Source organism: Peromyscus californicus, unplaced genomic scaffold (genome assembly GCF_007827085.1).
Source record: "Peromyscus californicus insignis strain IS unplaced genomic scaffold, ASM782708v3 Scaffold_11__1_contigs__length_118956290, whole genome shotgun sequence".
In the NCBI taxonomy this organism is placed as follows: domain Eukaryota; kingdom Metazoa; phylum Chordata; class Mammalia; order Rodentia; family Cricetidae; genus Peromyscus; species Peromyscus californicus.
The window spans coordinates 54,072,714-54,085,105 of record NW_026294402.1 but is presented as its reverse complement, the minus strand read 5'-3'; the positions used below and the strand labels follow the sequence as shown (position 1 = coordinate 54,085,105).

The 12,392-nt window shown below is 48.6% G+C and overlaps 1 protein-coding gene across 1 annotated transcript in view; it reads right to left on the bottom strand.

Moving 5' to 3' along the window:
- Positions 1-229: 229 nt before the first annotated feature.
- The window catches only part of Hexa (hexosaminidase subunit alpha), a 29,053-nt gene continuing 16,890 nt past the window's right edge, over positions 230-12,392 (bottom strand). Inside the window, exons 2-14 of the mRNA XM_052762476.1 lie at positions 11,449-11,541; positions 10,192-10,257; positions 9,059-9,105; positions 8,490-8,600; positions 7,489-7,590; positions 6,167-6,299; positions 4,554-4,734; positions 3,333-3,416; positions 3,033-3,105; positions 2,280-2,463; positions 1,920-2,010; positions 1,279-1,383; positions 230-472 (exon numbers count right to left, since the gene is read on the bottom strand). Of these exons, the coding sequence (XP_052618436.1) occupies positions 409-472; positions 1,279-1,383; positions 1,920-2,010; positions 2,280-2,463; positions 3,033-3,105; positions 3,333-3,416; positions 4,554-4,734; positions 6,167-6,299; positions 7,489-7,590; positions 8,490-8,600; positions 9,059-9,105; positions 10,192-10,257; positions 11,449-11,541 (1,334 nt within the window). The 3' untranslated portion in view covers positions 230-408. The remainder of the gene's footprint in view (positions 473-1,278; positions 1,384-1,919; positions 2,011-2,279; positions 2,464-3,032; positions 3,106-3,332; positions 3,417-4,553; positions 4,735-6,166; positions 6,300-7,488; positions 7,591-8,489; positions 8,601-9,058; positions 9,106-10,191; positions 10,258-11,448; positions 11,542-12,392) is intronic.

The window sequence follows — 12,392 nt, the reverse complement described above, 5'->3', positions numbered from 1 at the left end:
TGAGGGCCTTTTTTTTTTTTTTTTTTTTTTTTTTCCTGGTTTTTCGAGTCAGGGTTTCTTTGTGTAGTTTTGGTACCTGTCCTGGATCTTGCTCTGTAGACCAGGCTGGCCTTGAACTCAGAGAGATCTTCCTGGCTCTGCCTCCCGAGTGCTGGGATCAAAGGCGTGCACCACCACCGCCCAGCATTCCTGCTCTTTTTTCGTTCTTTACACAAGCAACCCAAGCTGATTAGAGAAAATGCCACATCACTCTTTATTGAACACCAGTGCCAGCACCAGCCTCCTTCTCTCTAGTCACAGGGGCACGTGGGCAAGGGGCTCTATGCCCTGGCCGGGAGACAGTGGACACCTGGCCCCATGACTGTTCTCTTAGGGCCAGCATCCTCCGGGGTGCTTGGTGCTGCCAGCTCAAGTCTGCTCAAATTCCTGCTCACAGTAGCCTACGCTGATGGGCTCGGCCTGGACCCCTCGCCTGTAAGAGGACACAAAAAATGGCAGGTGAGTAATTCCGCCTTGGACCATGGCAACCCCTTCTCCACAATAACCATGAGCCCCCTTCCCATTTCAGTGAGTCTCAAAATATTACCGTACTCAAATAACTTGGAGAACCTCGCTCCAAGGTTCTCAATCCTGTAGGGTCTCTACTCCCCAACCTCCCCGAAACCAGTTACATTAGAAAAGAGGTCAGGGCCTGAGGGGTGTCTGATGCTCTTGGCCCACTCAGATGTCCACTCCTGCTTCTAAGATTCTGTAAGCACAGCAGTGGAGAAGGACTGAGCTGGAGATTAAACCCTGTCCTTTTATCTCAGACTCAAGTACTAAGAACTGACCCTTAGAGACCTCCAAGCACACCTCCATTATTATCCAAATAAACATGCTTAGAGATAACAAAATCCCAGCTCAGGGTCACCCAGTGTCTTAGAGCCCAGAAGCCTCCTCTGCAGTGCACTGTGGTTTGAGGTTATCAAGACCCAGTCAACAGCTGAATGAAGGAGAGAGATGACTGCTTACACAGACCCACAGTCAAGGGAGGTGTAGGCATCAGAGCTGGCAGGTTCAATTCCTGCTTCCTACTGACTTTGGACAAAGTACTCAGGAGATATATGTGCCTAAAATGGGGACAAAATTTTCCCACCCAGTGGGCTGTGCTACAAGTTCAATGGGACAGAGTCTGTCAAGAACAGTGCCTGGCACAATACACTTCCCAAAGCTTTCTGCTTTTACTCTTTTCTTCTCCGTTTGGGTTCCAAGCCTCAGATCTACTCACAGCCTGCTTACCTCAGCAGCTCACAGCGGAAATGTGACAAACGTTTAAAGGCAAAGTCCATATTGGTCGTCAGGTTGCTGCTCCACAGTCTCTCGGCAATAGCACCGGCTCTGGGCCTACGGGAGGGAGTGCACAGCAGATCAGCTCCTGCATCTTCCTTCCCAGACTAGCTCAGACATGAATGACACCTCATTCCATGCCCACAGCCAGTCAGGGACTCTTAGGCAGATCCAAGGCTCAGCCCCACCCTCACTAAAACCACCCTCATTAGCATGCCGACAGTGATCCCAAGCTCCTCCTATTCCAAAGACATAGGAATAAGGGTAAGCCTTAGAAGCATGGATGGCTGAAAAGCTAACTTAACTTGGTACACCCAACCATATTTGGGGAAGCTGCTGAGGAAATGACCTTACTCTCCCTCTCTCAGTACTAGATCCCAAGCAAGTACCCTTGTGTTCTTTATGGTATTTGTGAAGTGGAGACAGTGGCCATTCTCCTTCATACCTAATGCTTATTGGAATCACACACAGAAGACAGGAGCCTCGAATACAGAAAGGTATCATCTCAATGCCCCTCTGCTCTCGGGCTGAAGGGAGTGAGAGTGTGGGGTAGAAGCCCTTCCTCAAGCCTGGCCTCACCCCAAAATCCTTACCAGAGCCTGGGGACCAGGTTTGTGCTGTCCACATACTCTCCCCACATACAGGCCTCCCCTCCAATGACCAGATCCTTCTGTTCAGCAGTACCTGAGGGAAAACAACAGACCATGGGGTGTGTGTGTGTGTGTGTGTGTGTGTGTGTGTGTGTGTGTGTGTGTGTGTGTGTGTGTGTGTGTGTGTGTGTGTGTGTGTGTGTATGTGTGAGAGAGAGAGAGAGAGAGAGAGAGAGAGACTTTCAACCATTCTTCAGTGTGGCCTTCTCAGACAGGCCATTTCACTTCCTAAATTGCCATGTGTTGCCCTGCCTCTCTTAACCTCCACCCTGCATCTCAGCCAAGAGAGTCCCCTGCTCTCACCATGAAATGCCAGGGGCTCCACTTTGTACATGTCCTTCCAGTCAGGGCCATATGTTACACGGTTCAGGTACCAGGGAGCAGAGAGCAGGGCCCGAAAGCCAGCCTTAGTAATCTGTTCCATCTCCTTCATGTACTCTACTGGTACCTCTTCCCGCCATACCTGTATGATTGTGTCTGGCCGAATCTGTCATGGAAGGTCAAAGGGCAGTCACGCTATGGCGCTCAGAAGGTTCTTGAGATTCATTCTTATGCAAGACACCCAGGGCCAAGGGGAGTGCGCCCCTTGTTTCCTAAGCAGCAAAGGATGCTTCTGTGACTCCAATCACTCATCTCACACACACCCTTGACAGAGCTGAGGTGAGGTGTCCCTACTCTGACAGAGCCCCTGATGCTCCCTTCCAGCCCCACTGAAGCTCCCTGTCTATATGGAAGTAGTAATTACTTGTTGAGAGCTGAGGGGAATAGCAGTGGGGTCGAAGCAGGGAAAAAGTAGTCCTGCTCCAGAGCTCAGAGGATTCATGCCTATGACTCAGGAGAAAACAGCACCTAAAGTCTCAGGAACCCCAAGCAGCCACAATCAGATACGAGCTTCTGACTCTAAAACCCCAGTGGTCACACCTCTGTAGCTCTCCTAGAGAGTCAGAGCCATGGCACCCAGTTCTCAGACTATTCCGTACCAAGATTGGTCCCTAAAGAGTTGGGGAGGGCCAGGGAGATGGAGACAGGGGCGCCTCTTCTCTGCCCCTGGCTCACCTTTACTTTATTATCAAACACTTCCTGCCACACCACATAGCCCTTGTCATAATCAGAGACGATGTCCAGCAGCCTGGAGAGGAGAGGAACATCAGCAATGTCACTGTGTATGCCAGCCTTCAGGTGCCGCGCCAGGCGGGCCTAACCCTGACTGGGCATTCCCTTCTCTGAAAGGCTAGGACAAGGAGACCTATGGGGGGCAGGGAGTAGTCACACAGGGACTGACTTTGGTGAGGAAAGCAGACACCATCCCCCACAGGAGGTGACTCCCAATGTGTCCCGCCCTTCTTCCTTCCTCACGTCTGGATGTAGAAGGACTCCAGCTGCTTGAAGTCAGTAAAGCCCTTTTTCTTCATGAACGCCTGGATATCAGGGTTGGACCTCCTGAGTATCAGGAAAAAAAATTTGATTAGTTCTTTCATCATCCTGAAATCACAACTTACAGATTAGTCACCTGGCCTCCTGCAACTGCCCCTTTCATCTAAAACACTGAAACCACCAGAGAGAGCACAAGTCCTCCAGTGAAGGTGTGGCCACACAAAGCTGTCACGAGCCACAGACACAGGCTGAGAAAGAAAGCAGCCTAGACTTGAAGAGGCTGAAGTCCAAACTCTCCATCCACACCAGGGTCCAAGAAGCAGGCGCAGACGCATGCTGGCCACCGGCTCCCCTCTCTGCTGCTCTAGCCAGACACCAAGACTATGTAGGACCTCAGACCTGCTGCACATTCCTGGCCCTACAATGTCTGTGTTTTGCTTCCATGTTCTTCTCATGATGTTCCCAAAAGACAAACAATTTTCTCAGACCCAACTCTGGGGCCTACTTCTCAGAAGCCCTTTGGCCTCTTTTGAGCTCTGTGAGTTAACATTAATTAGGCCTTGTCACTTATTAATCTTGAATTCTGAAATAGACTCATTTATGAGTACGTGTATGTGCACGCATGTGCGCAGGGTCCCACAGGGTCCCACAGAGGCCGTAAGAGGACAGATTCCTTGGATCTAGTTACAGGCATTTGTGAGCTGCCCCATGTGGGGGCTGGGAATCTGAACCCCAGTCCTCTGACAGATCAGCAAGTGCCCTCTAACCTGGACTAGACTCTTCCCCCGCCAATCTCCCAGTCCCTCTCCCACTCCTCCTCCGTTTCTGTTTAGGAAAGGGCAGGTCTCCCATGAGTATCAACAAAACACGGCCGATCCAGCAGCAGTAAGACTACCTCCCCATGTCTGTACTAGACTCTTGAGGAGACTATTTTAAGCCTTCGTAAGTGGGAATTACTTTTCTCTAGCCCCCATTTTTCCAAGACAGTTCTGGGCTCAGAATGAGTATATTCATAAATATCTCAAGGATGTGAGAGAAGGGTCCATGCCAACAGCCTTGCTAGTCACATGGGGCCTCTCTGGGCGGAGACATGGCTCCCTCAGCAGACGGTCCCTAAGCAGCAGCAGTAGGGCCGTAGCGCTGACCTCTCTTCTCTGAGTAACCCACCCTCAGGCTGGGGTGTCAAGTCCAAAAGGCTCATACCAGCAGGTGAAGTCAACTTCATCTCCTCCCAGATGAAGATAAAAGTCTGGGAAGACGGAGCTGATCTCCAAGAAGAATGTGCTCATGAAGTCATAGGTACTGTTGAGACTGGGATTCACGGGTCCAAAGGTGCCAGAGGGATGGGGCCCAGAGTAGCACGGAGTTAATAACCCAGGGACACCTAAGTTAACAGAGAACTCATACAAGTGTTACAAATACACAGACTCCCATGTATACTCCTACACATGAGGCCCTTATGTTATACAGTAGACGACTGTGTTCATCTACACTGAGCACCCAGTACTCACATAACAACTGTTCAATCGCAATCAAATAAATACAAATATATCTCCATCAGATGGAGGCTGGGTTACAGACACACAACTATTGATGCTGTATACTCTGGTCCTGATACATGTCTTCCAGCATAAATCACCCAGCTCCTCAAGGCTGCTCTTCTCAAGGGGCTTTTCAGCAACAATGCAAGGGGAATGGTCACTGCACATAATGACAATCGCTTTAGCTCCCGCTACCCAGATCCACAGCTCCTGAGGGGTGTCTCCGGCCTGGAAGCTTCTTGCTGGTTGCTGAGGCCAGGCAGCTGCCTTTTTCAATCTTCCTGAGGGTTTCATCTCAAGTCTCACTCTAGGTTCTTAGGTATAGAAGCAAGTGAGTGAGCAGCGAGTTACAGAGTAACGGTGACCGCTGGAGGCCAGCCCCAACTTCTGCTTTTTTGTTTTTCTTTCTGTGTAGCCCTGGCTATCCTGGAACTTTCTCTATAGACCAGTTCTGCCTTGAACTCACAGAGCTCCACCTGCCACTGCCTCCCGAATTGGATTAAGCTTGGATTAAAGGCTTGCACCACCACCACCCAGCCCCAAATTCTTTCAGAAAAGATTCCACCCTGGAGTCAAACTCCTCAGTATCTACTCTAAGATCCAAGAAACCTACAGCAGTGTCTGGGAAACATCGTCCCCTTTGTTGAGGGGACAGAATTCTGCCAGGATAGCACTTATGCGCCTCAGGCTGGAATTGAATGAACTTCAGATCCTCTTGCCTTTGTGATTTCCCAAGTGTTGGGTTAATAGCTGTATACCAACATGCCTGGCCTCTACACACACACTCTCAGATGTCTCATGTATGGGTGTTTTGTCTGTACATGTATCTGCACATCAGATCCCACAGAATGGCTATTACACATGTCTGTGAGCTGCCATGTGGGTGCTGGGAATCGAACCCAGGACTTCTGGAAGAGCAACCAGTTCTTTTAACTGCTGAGTCATTCTCTCTCCAGCCCCATCTGCCCATATTTTAAAGTAAAAATGCCCTCCTCTGCACAAATTAAATACTTCCCAGCAGCTGCCCCAGGCAGGAAGACCCTGGGGCCAGGAGATACCCTTGGAAATGGCATGGGTAGCAGGAGCTAGGGTCTAGCCTGTGCTACTAGGTTCAGTCGGGCCACCCCCTTGCTTTGCTGCTGGAAAGAACTTCCTCTGGCAGGAGTTGATGCAGAACAGTTTTCCAAGGGCCAAGACCAGGATACGTGACAATATAAGAGCCAACGCCCTGGATCCGCTCTGAGCAGACCCCTCCAGTTGCAGCGCTATTCTTACCTGGCCCCCAGGACAAAGTGTGGCCAGGAGTGTCAAATTCTGCCACCACACGGATACCGCGAAGCCGTGCATATTCAATGACCTCCTTCACATCCTGTGCTGTATAGATGTGGGTGACAGGGTTGTAGGACCCCTGAAAGACAGAAGGTACTCTTCAGATTCTCATTCCCTGTGGCTATTGGGAGTAGAAGGTATTCAAAACTCCCTCAGAACACCCAGAATTTTAGAACACTTGTCCATAGCCCATGTGTACTAGGGACTTCTTCAAGGGTCTTTATCATAATTTCTTGAAAGTTAACACATCTGCTTTTTTTTTTTTTTTAGTGTGTGTGCATGTGCACATATGGAAGTCTGAGGTAAACATTAGGTGTGCCCCATACAACTTCTTATTTTCTGAGACAGGTCTGTGGTGGTTTGAGTAAGAATGGCTGCCATAGGGCCATAGATTTTAACACTTGGTCACCAGAGGGTGGCACTATTAGGTGTGGCCTTGTTGAAGGAACGTGTCACTTGCTGTGGGCTTTGAGGTTTCAGAAGCTTAAGCCAGGCCCAGTGGCTCTCTCTCTTCCAGCTGCCTGTGGATCTGGATGTAGAACCCTCAAGCTCCTTCTCCAGCACCATGTCTGCCTGCATGCCGCCATGCTTCCCATCATGACAATGGACTAAACCTCTAAACTATAAGTCAGACCCAATTAAATGCTTTTTTAGTATGAGTTGCCATGGTTGCTGGATAGTGGTGGCGCATGCCTTTAATCTCAGCATTCAGGAGGTAGAGGCAAGTGGATCTCTGAGTTGGAGGCCAAACTGGTCTACAGAGAGAGTTCCAGGACAACCAGGGCTGTTACAGAGAAACTCTGTCTCAAGAATGCCATGGTCATGGTGTCTCTTCACAGCAATAAAACACTGACTAAGACAGGGTCACTCACCGAACCTAAAACTCACCATTAAGTTCCAGGGATCCATCTATGTGGACTCCCCCTCCCCATTCTCCACCCTCACTCAGGTCCTCATGTTGCTCAGTAGACACTTGACTGACGTACCTATCTCCCCAGTGCCACATCTACAGTTTTATCTGAGCATTATAAGGTCAATAAGATAAATAAGAAGGAATTGGGCCCATTTAATAGAATGCACATAAATAACAACATCAAAAACTGAAACCAAGAGATCTTCTCTCCTGAAGGTTTCAAAACAAATTCACATGCGGACTTGAGTCCTTGGGTTCTGACCCCAAGGCTGCTGTTCTTCTCCTTTGTTTGGTCAGGATGAGAACCTCTGCCCTTGAGGATCTGAAAGCTGGGTTTGGGAAAAGCAAATCATACCTTTCTGGTGAGCTCTGGGAAAGTGAAGCTCTCGTATGGAAAGGAAGAGTCGTCCACCAGGTGCCAGTGGAACACGTTGAATTTATTGTATGCCATGACATCCTGGAGGTCAGAGCACAGACCATCAGCCCCAAACCCGACAGGCTGCTCTAAATGCAATTGCAAACTCAACCTTCTTTAAGTTCCAGGCATGCATGTATAGGGACTCTAAGTCAGAGCTTCCTGTGAGGGAGCACGTTACAGAGCTCACTGACATCTCCTCTCTTCCAGATGAATTCTGGCCACAGAGAGGAGAGCTGCAGCCACTGCAGAACTCTCTTGTTTTTCCAAAGTCCCCATATATCTCAGAGCAACACTTCCTCCTGCCATCTTCGTTATCTGACTGGGAGGCCTAGGAGGCCAGCTGGGAACTCAGCTGCCCCATAACTTAACTCCCAGAAGCCAAGGCTACATATGTAGCTTCCTTGGTCCCACCAAAGGGACAAAAAAAAAAGGCAGCCACATGAGCTGCCTGCACATCAAATTCAAGACTGTTAGGAACTCCTCCAGCAAAGGCTTTACGATCAACTTTCCTATAATACTGACTTAATTAAATTGCAGTCAGCTCTGCCTGGCAAGAGAAACCAATCCCCCCAAACAGTATAAGTTGCACTGTAACCAAATCACTCTTACCCTGGAGTAAACAGTCTTCTACACTTTTCCCAGGGGCTCACAGAATTTATTTAATGTATATGAGTGCTCTATCTGTATGTACACCTTTATGCCAGAAGAGGGCATTGGGTCCCACTATAGATGGTTGTAAGCCACCATCTATAACCACCATGTGGTTGCTTGGAATTGAACTCAGGATTTCTGAAAGAGCAGCCAGTGCTCTTAACTGCTGACCCATCTTTCCAGCCCTAGACATACTCTATTTATTTAGGAATATGACATCTACTATCCCTTGACCCGTTACCCCAGAACCAATGCATAAATTGAAGGAGGCCGTAAGGTCTGGTTACCAGTGTGTCCAGGATGGTAGACAATGGCAGGTAATGGCGAGATGTATCCAGCAGTATGCCCCGGTGATGGAAGCGGGGAAAGTCTTCAATCTTCGTCTTGTTGATAAAGAACTGTGTGGACCAAACATTGAATGCTTCAGTATTCAAAGGGAGCTTATCATGAGAACAGAAGAACGACAGAGACTCTCCCCAAGTCCCCAAAAGCCAATGTGGGAATGTTCTCCAAAGGAACTATCCTTTCAGCCTTCCCACCAACCTCTCTGCATCAGAAACCACGAGGAACTTTCCCATACCAACCAAACACATGCATCCATATACCACTCAGTCTACACACTCCATTTTGCTGAAGCTAGCAGGTTTATTTTCTTCAAAGCAATGTGGCATCAAGACAATTACTAAATGACCCAAGGGAACCACATTACAGTATCTCCAAACAGACCGATTCTATCAACCCTGATCTTTTTCTACACTCCCACTGGGGCCATCTGGAGCCATCAGGACTCCATCTAAAGCAGACAACATGGATTTTGGAGGAAACCTCAGAGCCCTCTTGGAGAGTCCATACTCACTGTTCCCTCAGCAGATTTCCAAACGAGCTGACTGAAAGTCTCCAGACCTGTGGAGAAGGGGGGAGGCAGAGTAAAGACCCAGAGAGTAAAGGCGATGCGTCCACTTGGAAAGGGGGACCCCAGTATGCTGCCGTTCACATCTTCCAGTGAACTGTGGAGAAATAACCACAACACAGAATTCCAGGAAGCTGCATCCATAACTGGGCCCCTTGTGTGTCTGAGGGGGAGACCCAGCTGCTGGAGGCTGAGGTATGGTAGACGCAACCGCCCTCGAGGGTCTGCCTAGTCACCAACACAGGCTTGGCGTCTATCAAGGCCCAAACACAGATAGACTAAGTTCTGAGTATTACATATTCTCAACAGCTTGGGCCCTACTTCTGGAAACTCAATAGAAGCTCCACAAAAAAAAAAAAAAAAAAAAAAAAAAAAAAAAAAAAAAAAAAAGAAAGAAAGAAAGAAAAGAAAAAGAAAAGAAAAGAAAGAAAGAAAACCCCAGATTTCAAAATAAAAGGCTCCACAAGAACTCAGTGGTTAGGCAGAACCTGGTTTAAAGCACATTACTGTGTATTGTTTGGGTTTCTCCCCACTTGAAGTGGGATCTCAAATGTTCTATGCCCAAAGCCTTCTACCTTTTGTACAAGAGAGCAGAGGACTGAGTAGGGTTGTGTGTTTTTTCTCCCAAGAATTCAGGCCAGGCAATGGAATAACAAAAACTCAAGAGTGTGCTTTCCTTGGCCCCCAAGAGAGCTAGTATTACAGGCATGAGCCATCACACCTAGCTTTTTTTTTTTTTTTTTTTCTCTCTTAAAGAGATAGCTGGTCTAGCTATATTGCCCAGAATAACCTTGACCTCCTGGGCTCACGTAATCTTCCTGCTTTAACCCCCTGAATAGCTGGGACTATCAGCATGCATTCTCAGCATGCCTGGGTTAGCTTTACTTGTTAAAGACTTTGCAATTGTGGAGCGAGTGAGCAGGCCAGTGTCTGTGGCAGGGTCCTCTCCCCAGCTACCCAACTCCACTCTGCTCCAAATGTTAATGCTATGCACAACTGCAAGATGGGGAAATACTCCAACTTCCCTCTTTACTCCCTAAGTGAGTATTCACCGTCAGCCCCCTTCTTCACCTTCTTACCTCGGAGGGCACCCCAGACAGTCTCGGAGGTGAGTAAACACTGGTCATCATTTATGGTTAAGGTGTCTGAAACGACAAAACTCAAACTGTAGACCAGGTATTTTATATTCATCTCTGAATAAACAAGCAAGCAAACAGGACTGAGGATGGCACAGGGGTAAAATGCCTGCAATCACAGGAACCTGGGTTTGGATTTTCAGCATCCCTGTAAAAGCCAGACTCTGAGGCACATGTAAAGGATGTGCTAGGGAGTGGGGGAGGCAGGGCGGAGACAAGCAGATCCCAGGAGCTCATTAGCCAGCTAGTTTAGTGAAATGAGGAGCTCTAGGCTCATGAGAGACACTATTTTAAAAAAAACACTAGGTGAAGAGTAACTGAGGAGGATACCTGATACTAAGGTCTGGCTTTCATTTGCACACATGCAACATATACCCACATGAACATGTTGCACACAACCACATGAGCAAACATACATACGTCACACATACAAATGAATAAACAAATCAACAACAAACAAATAGCGGGGTGGGCACCACACTGGCTCTGCAGGCCTGGCAGATGATACATATGGTTTACGCTAGGCAGGGTCCTCTGCAAAGCTCCACCCAGCTTGCTCGTTAGTTTCCCCACCAGAATCATGGGCTCCTTCCTATCAGCTTTTAGCTGAACAGTATGACGCTGCCTTAGCAAAGGGAGTGGGGAGGCCTGCAGAGTCCAGCCCAGGAAGCAGCGCGGACAGCCCTTTGCAACCACCTTGCATTGCCTCTTCCTCCAGGTCTCAGCCAGTCCATCTAGGAATCTGAGAACAAGCTGAAGACTCGGGTGTTCACACTGGAGACTTCGAAGTCCCCTATCTATTTATTGCTTAGGGAAGTGAGTCTCAGGACTAATGACTTAGCTTCATTGTGGTATAAATGACCCCGAATTTCCTCCCCCAGTGTAAGATGTCCTCAAGAAAAACCAGCCAAGTGTCCACATTTCTCAGCCTCCTGAGTGCTGGGATTAAAGGTGTGTGCCACCACACCTGGCTATGTGTCCACATTTCTTAATCAGTCCCCTGCTCAGTCCAGAAGGCAAGTGTCCCATGGGACTCAGTGAAGAGTCTGTGTGACACTTTCTGTGGCTCTGGACACTTGGTGAGCCCCAGTCCCTAAGGTCAGCAGCAAGAGCAGCAGCAGCAGCAGCTTAGCCCAGGATAGCTGGAGGACAGTCCCAGACAGAGTTTGCTTTGAGGACAGAGAGCAGGGTGGTACTTACAATTTTCTATTGACTCCAAATTAGGAAACTCGTTACATTCAGCTGTGATGACAGCGACAACCAGAACGTTCTTCCCCAACATTGGCTGTTTCCCTGTGAAGACAGGAAGCTCAGTGGGCTGACCTGCCCCCAGAAGCAGCAGGGTAACGCACAGCTCTCCAGTCAGGTCCTTAGCTCTCAAAGGGAAAGGAGGACAGGACATTTACCTTTGGCACTGGCCCTGCCTGGTCCCGTTTAGCCGTCAGTCTGTCTGTGTTCCCACTCCCCAGCAGCTCGCTCTGACCCTGTCTGAATGAACTGGCAGCTAGCCCTAACCAGGCCTCTCCATTTCTAGTTTCTTGTATTGCCCCAAGCCCGATCCCAAGATCCCAATAATGGTTTCTCATGAGAGACAGCTTCAGAGCACCTCAGTGGGCAGCACCGGCTGAGTGGCAGGCTCTGTGACTGCTTAAAGCTACAAAGTAAATCAGCTATGTTATCGGACTCACTAACATTTTTGCCAACTCCCCCCCACAAATCATTTTTCCATGATCAATTTATTTGTTTATTTTGAAACAGAATCTTGCTATGTAACCCTAGCTGGCTCTGAACTTGCTACATAGACCAGACTGGTCCCAAACTTGTGGCAATCTTCTTGCCTCTCTGCCTCCCGAGGGCAGGGATTATAGCTATGAATTATAGCTATCAAGCTCCCACACCTAAGGTCCATATCCAGATTTGTTTTTCATGAAGGGGAGGTCTACACTTATCTGCATAGCCTTATCTCATTGTAGACTCCCATAGTGTATGTAGTACTACTCTTCAAAGCTCCAGGTAAAGGAGTTCCCATTTTGTTAAAGTCCATGAGGTGAGGAACAGATGGGGCAGGAGTCAGGAGGTCCCCCCATGAGAGTGGGCCTCAGAGAAGGCTAGTGGTCATCAGCCCATCCTGCTTCCTTCTCTTC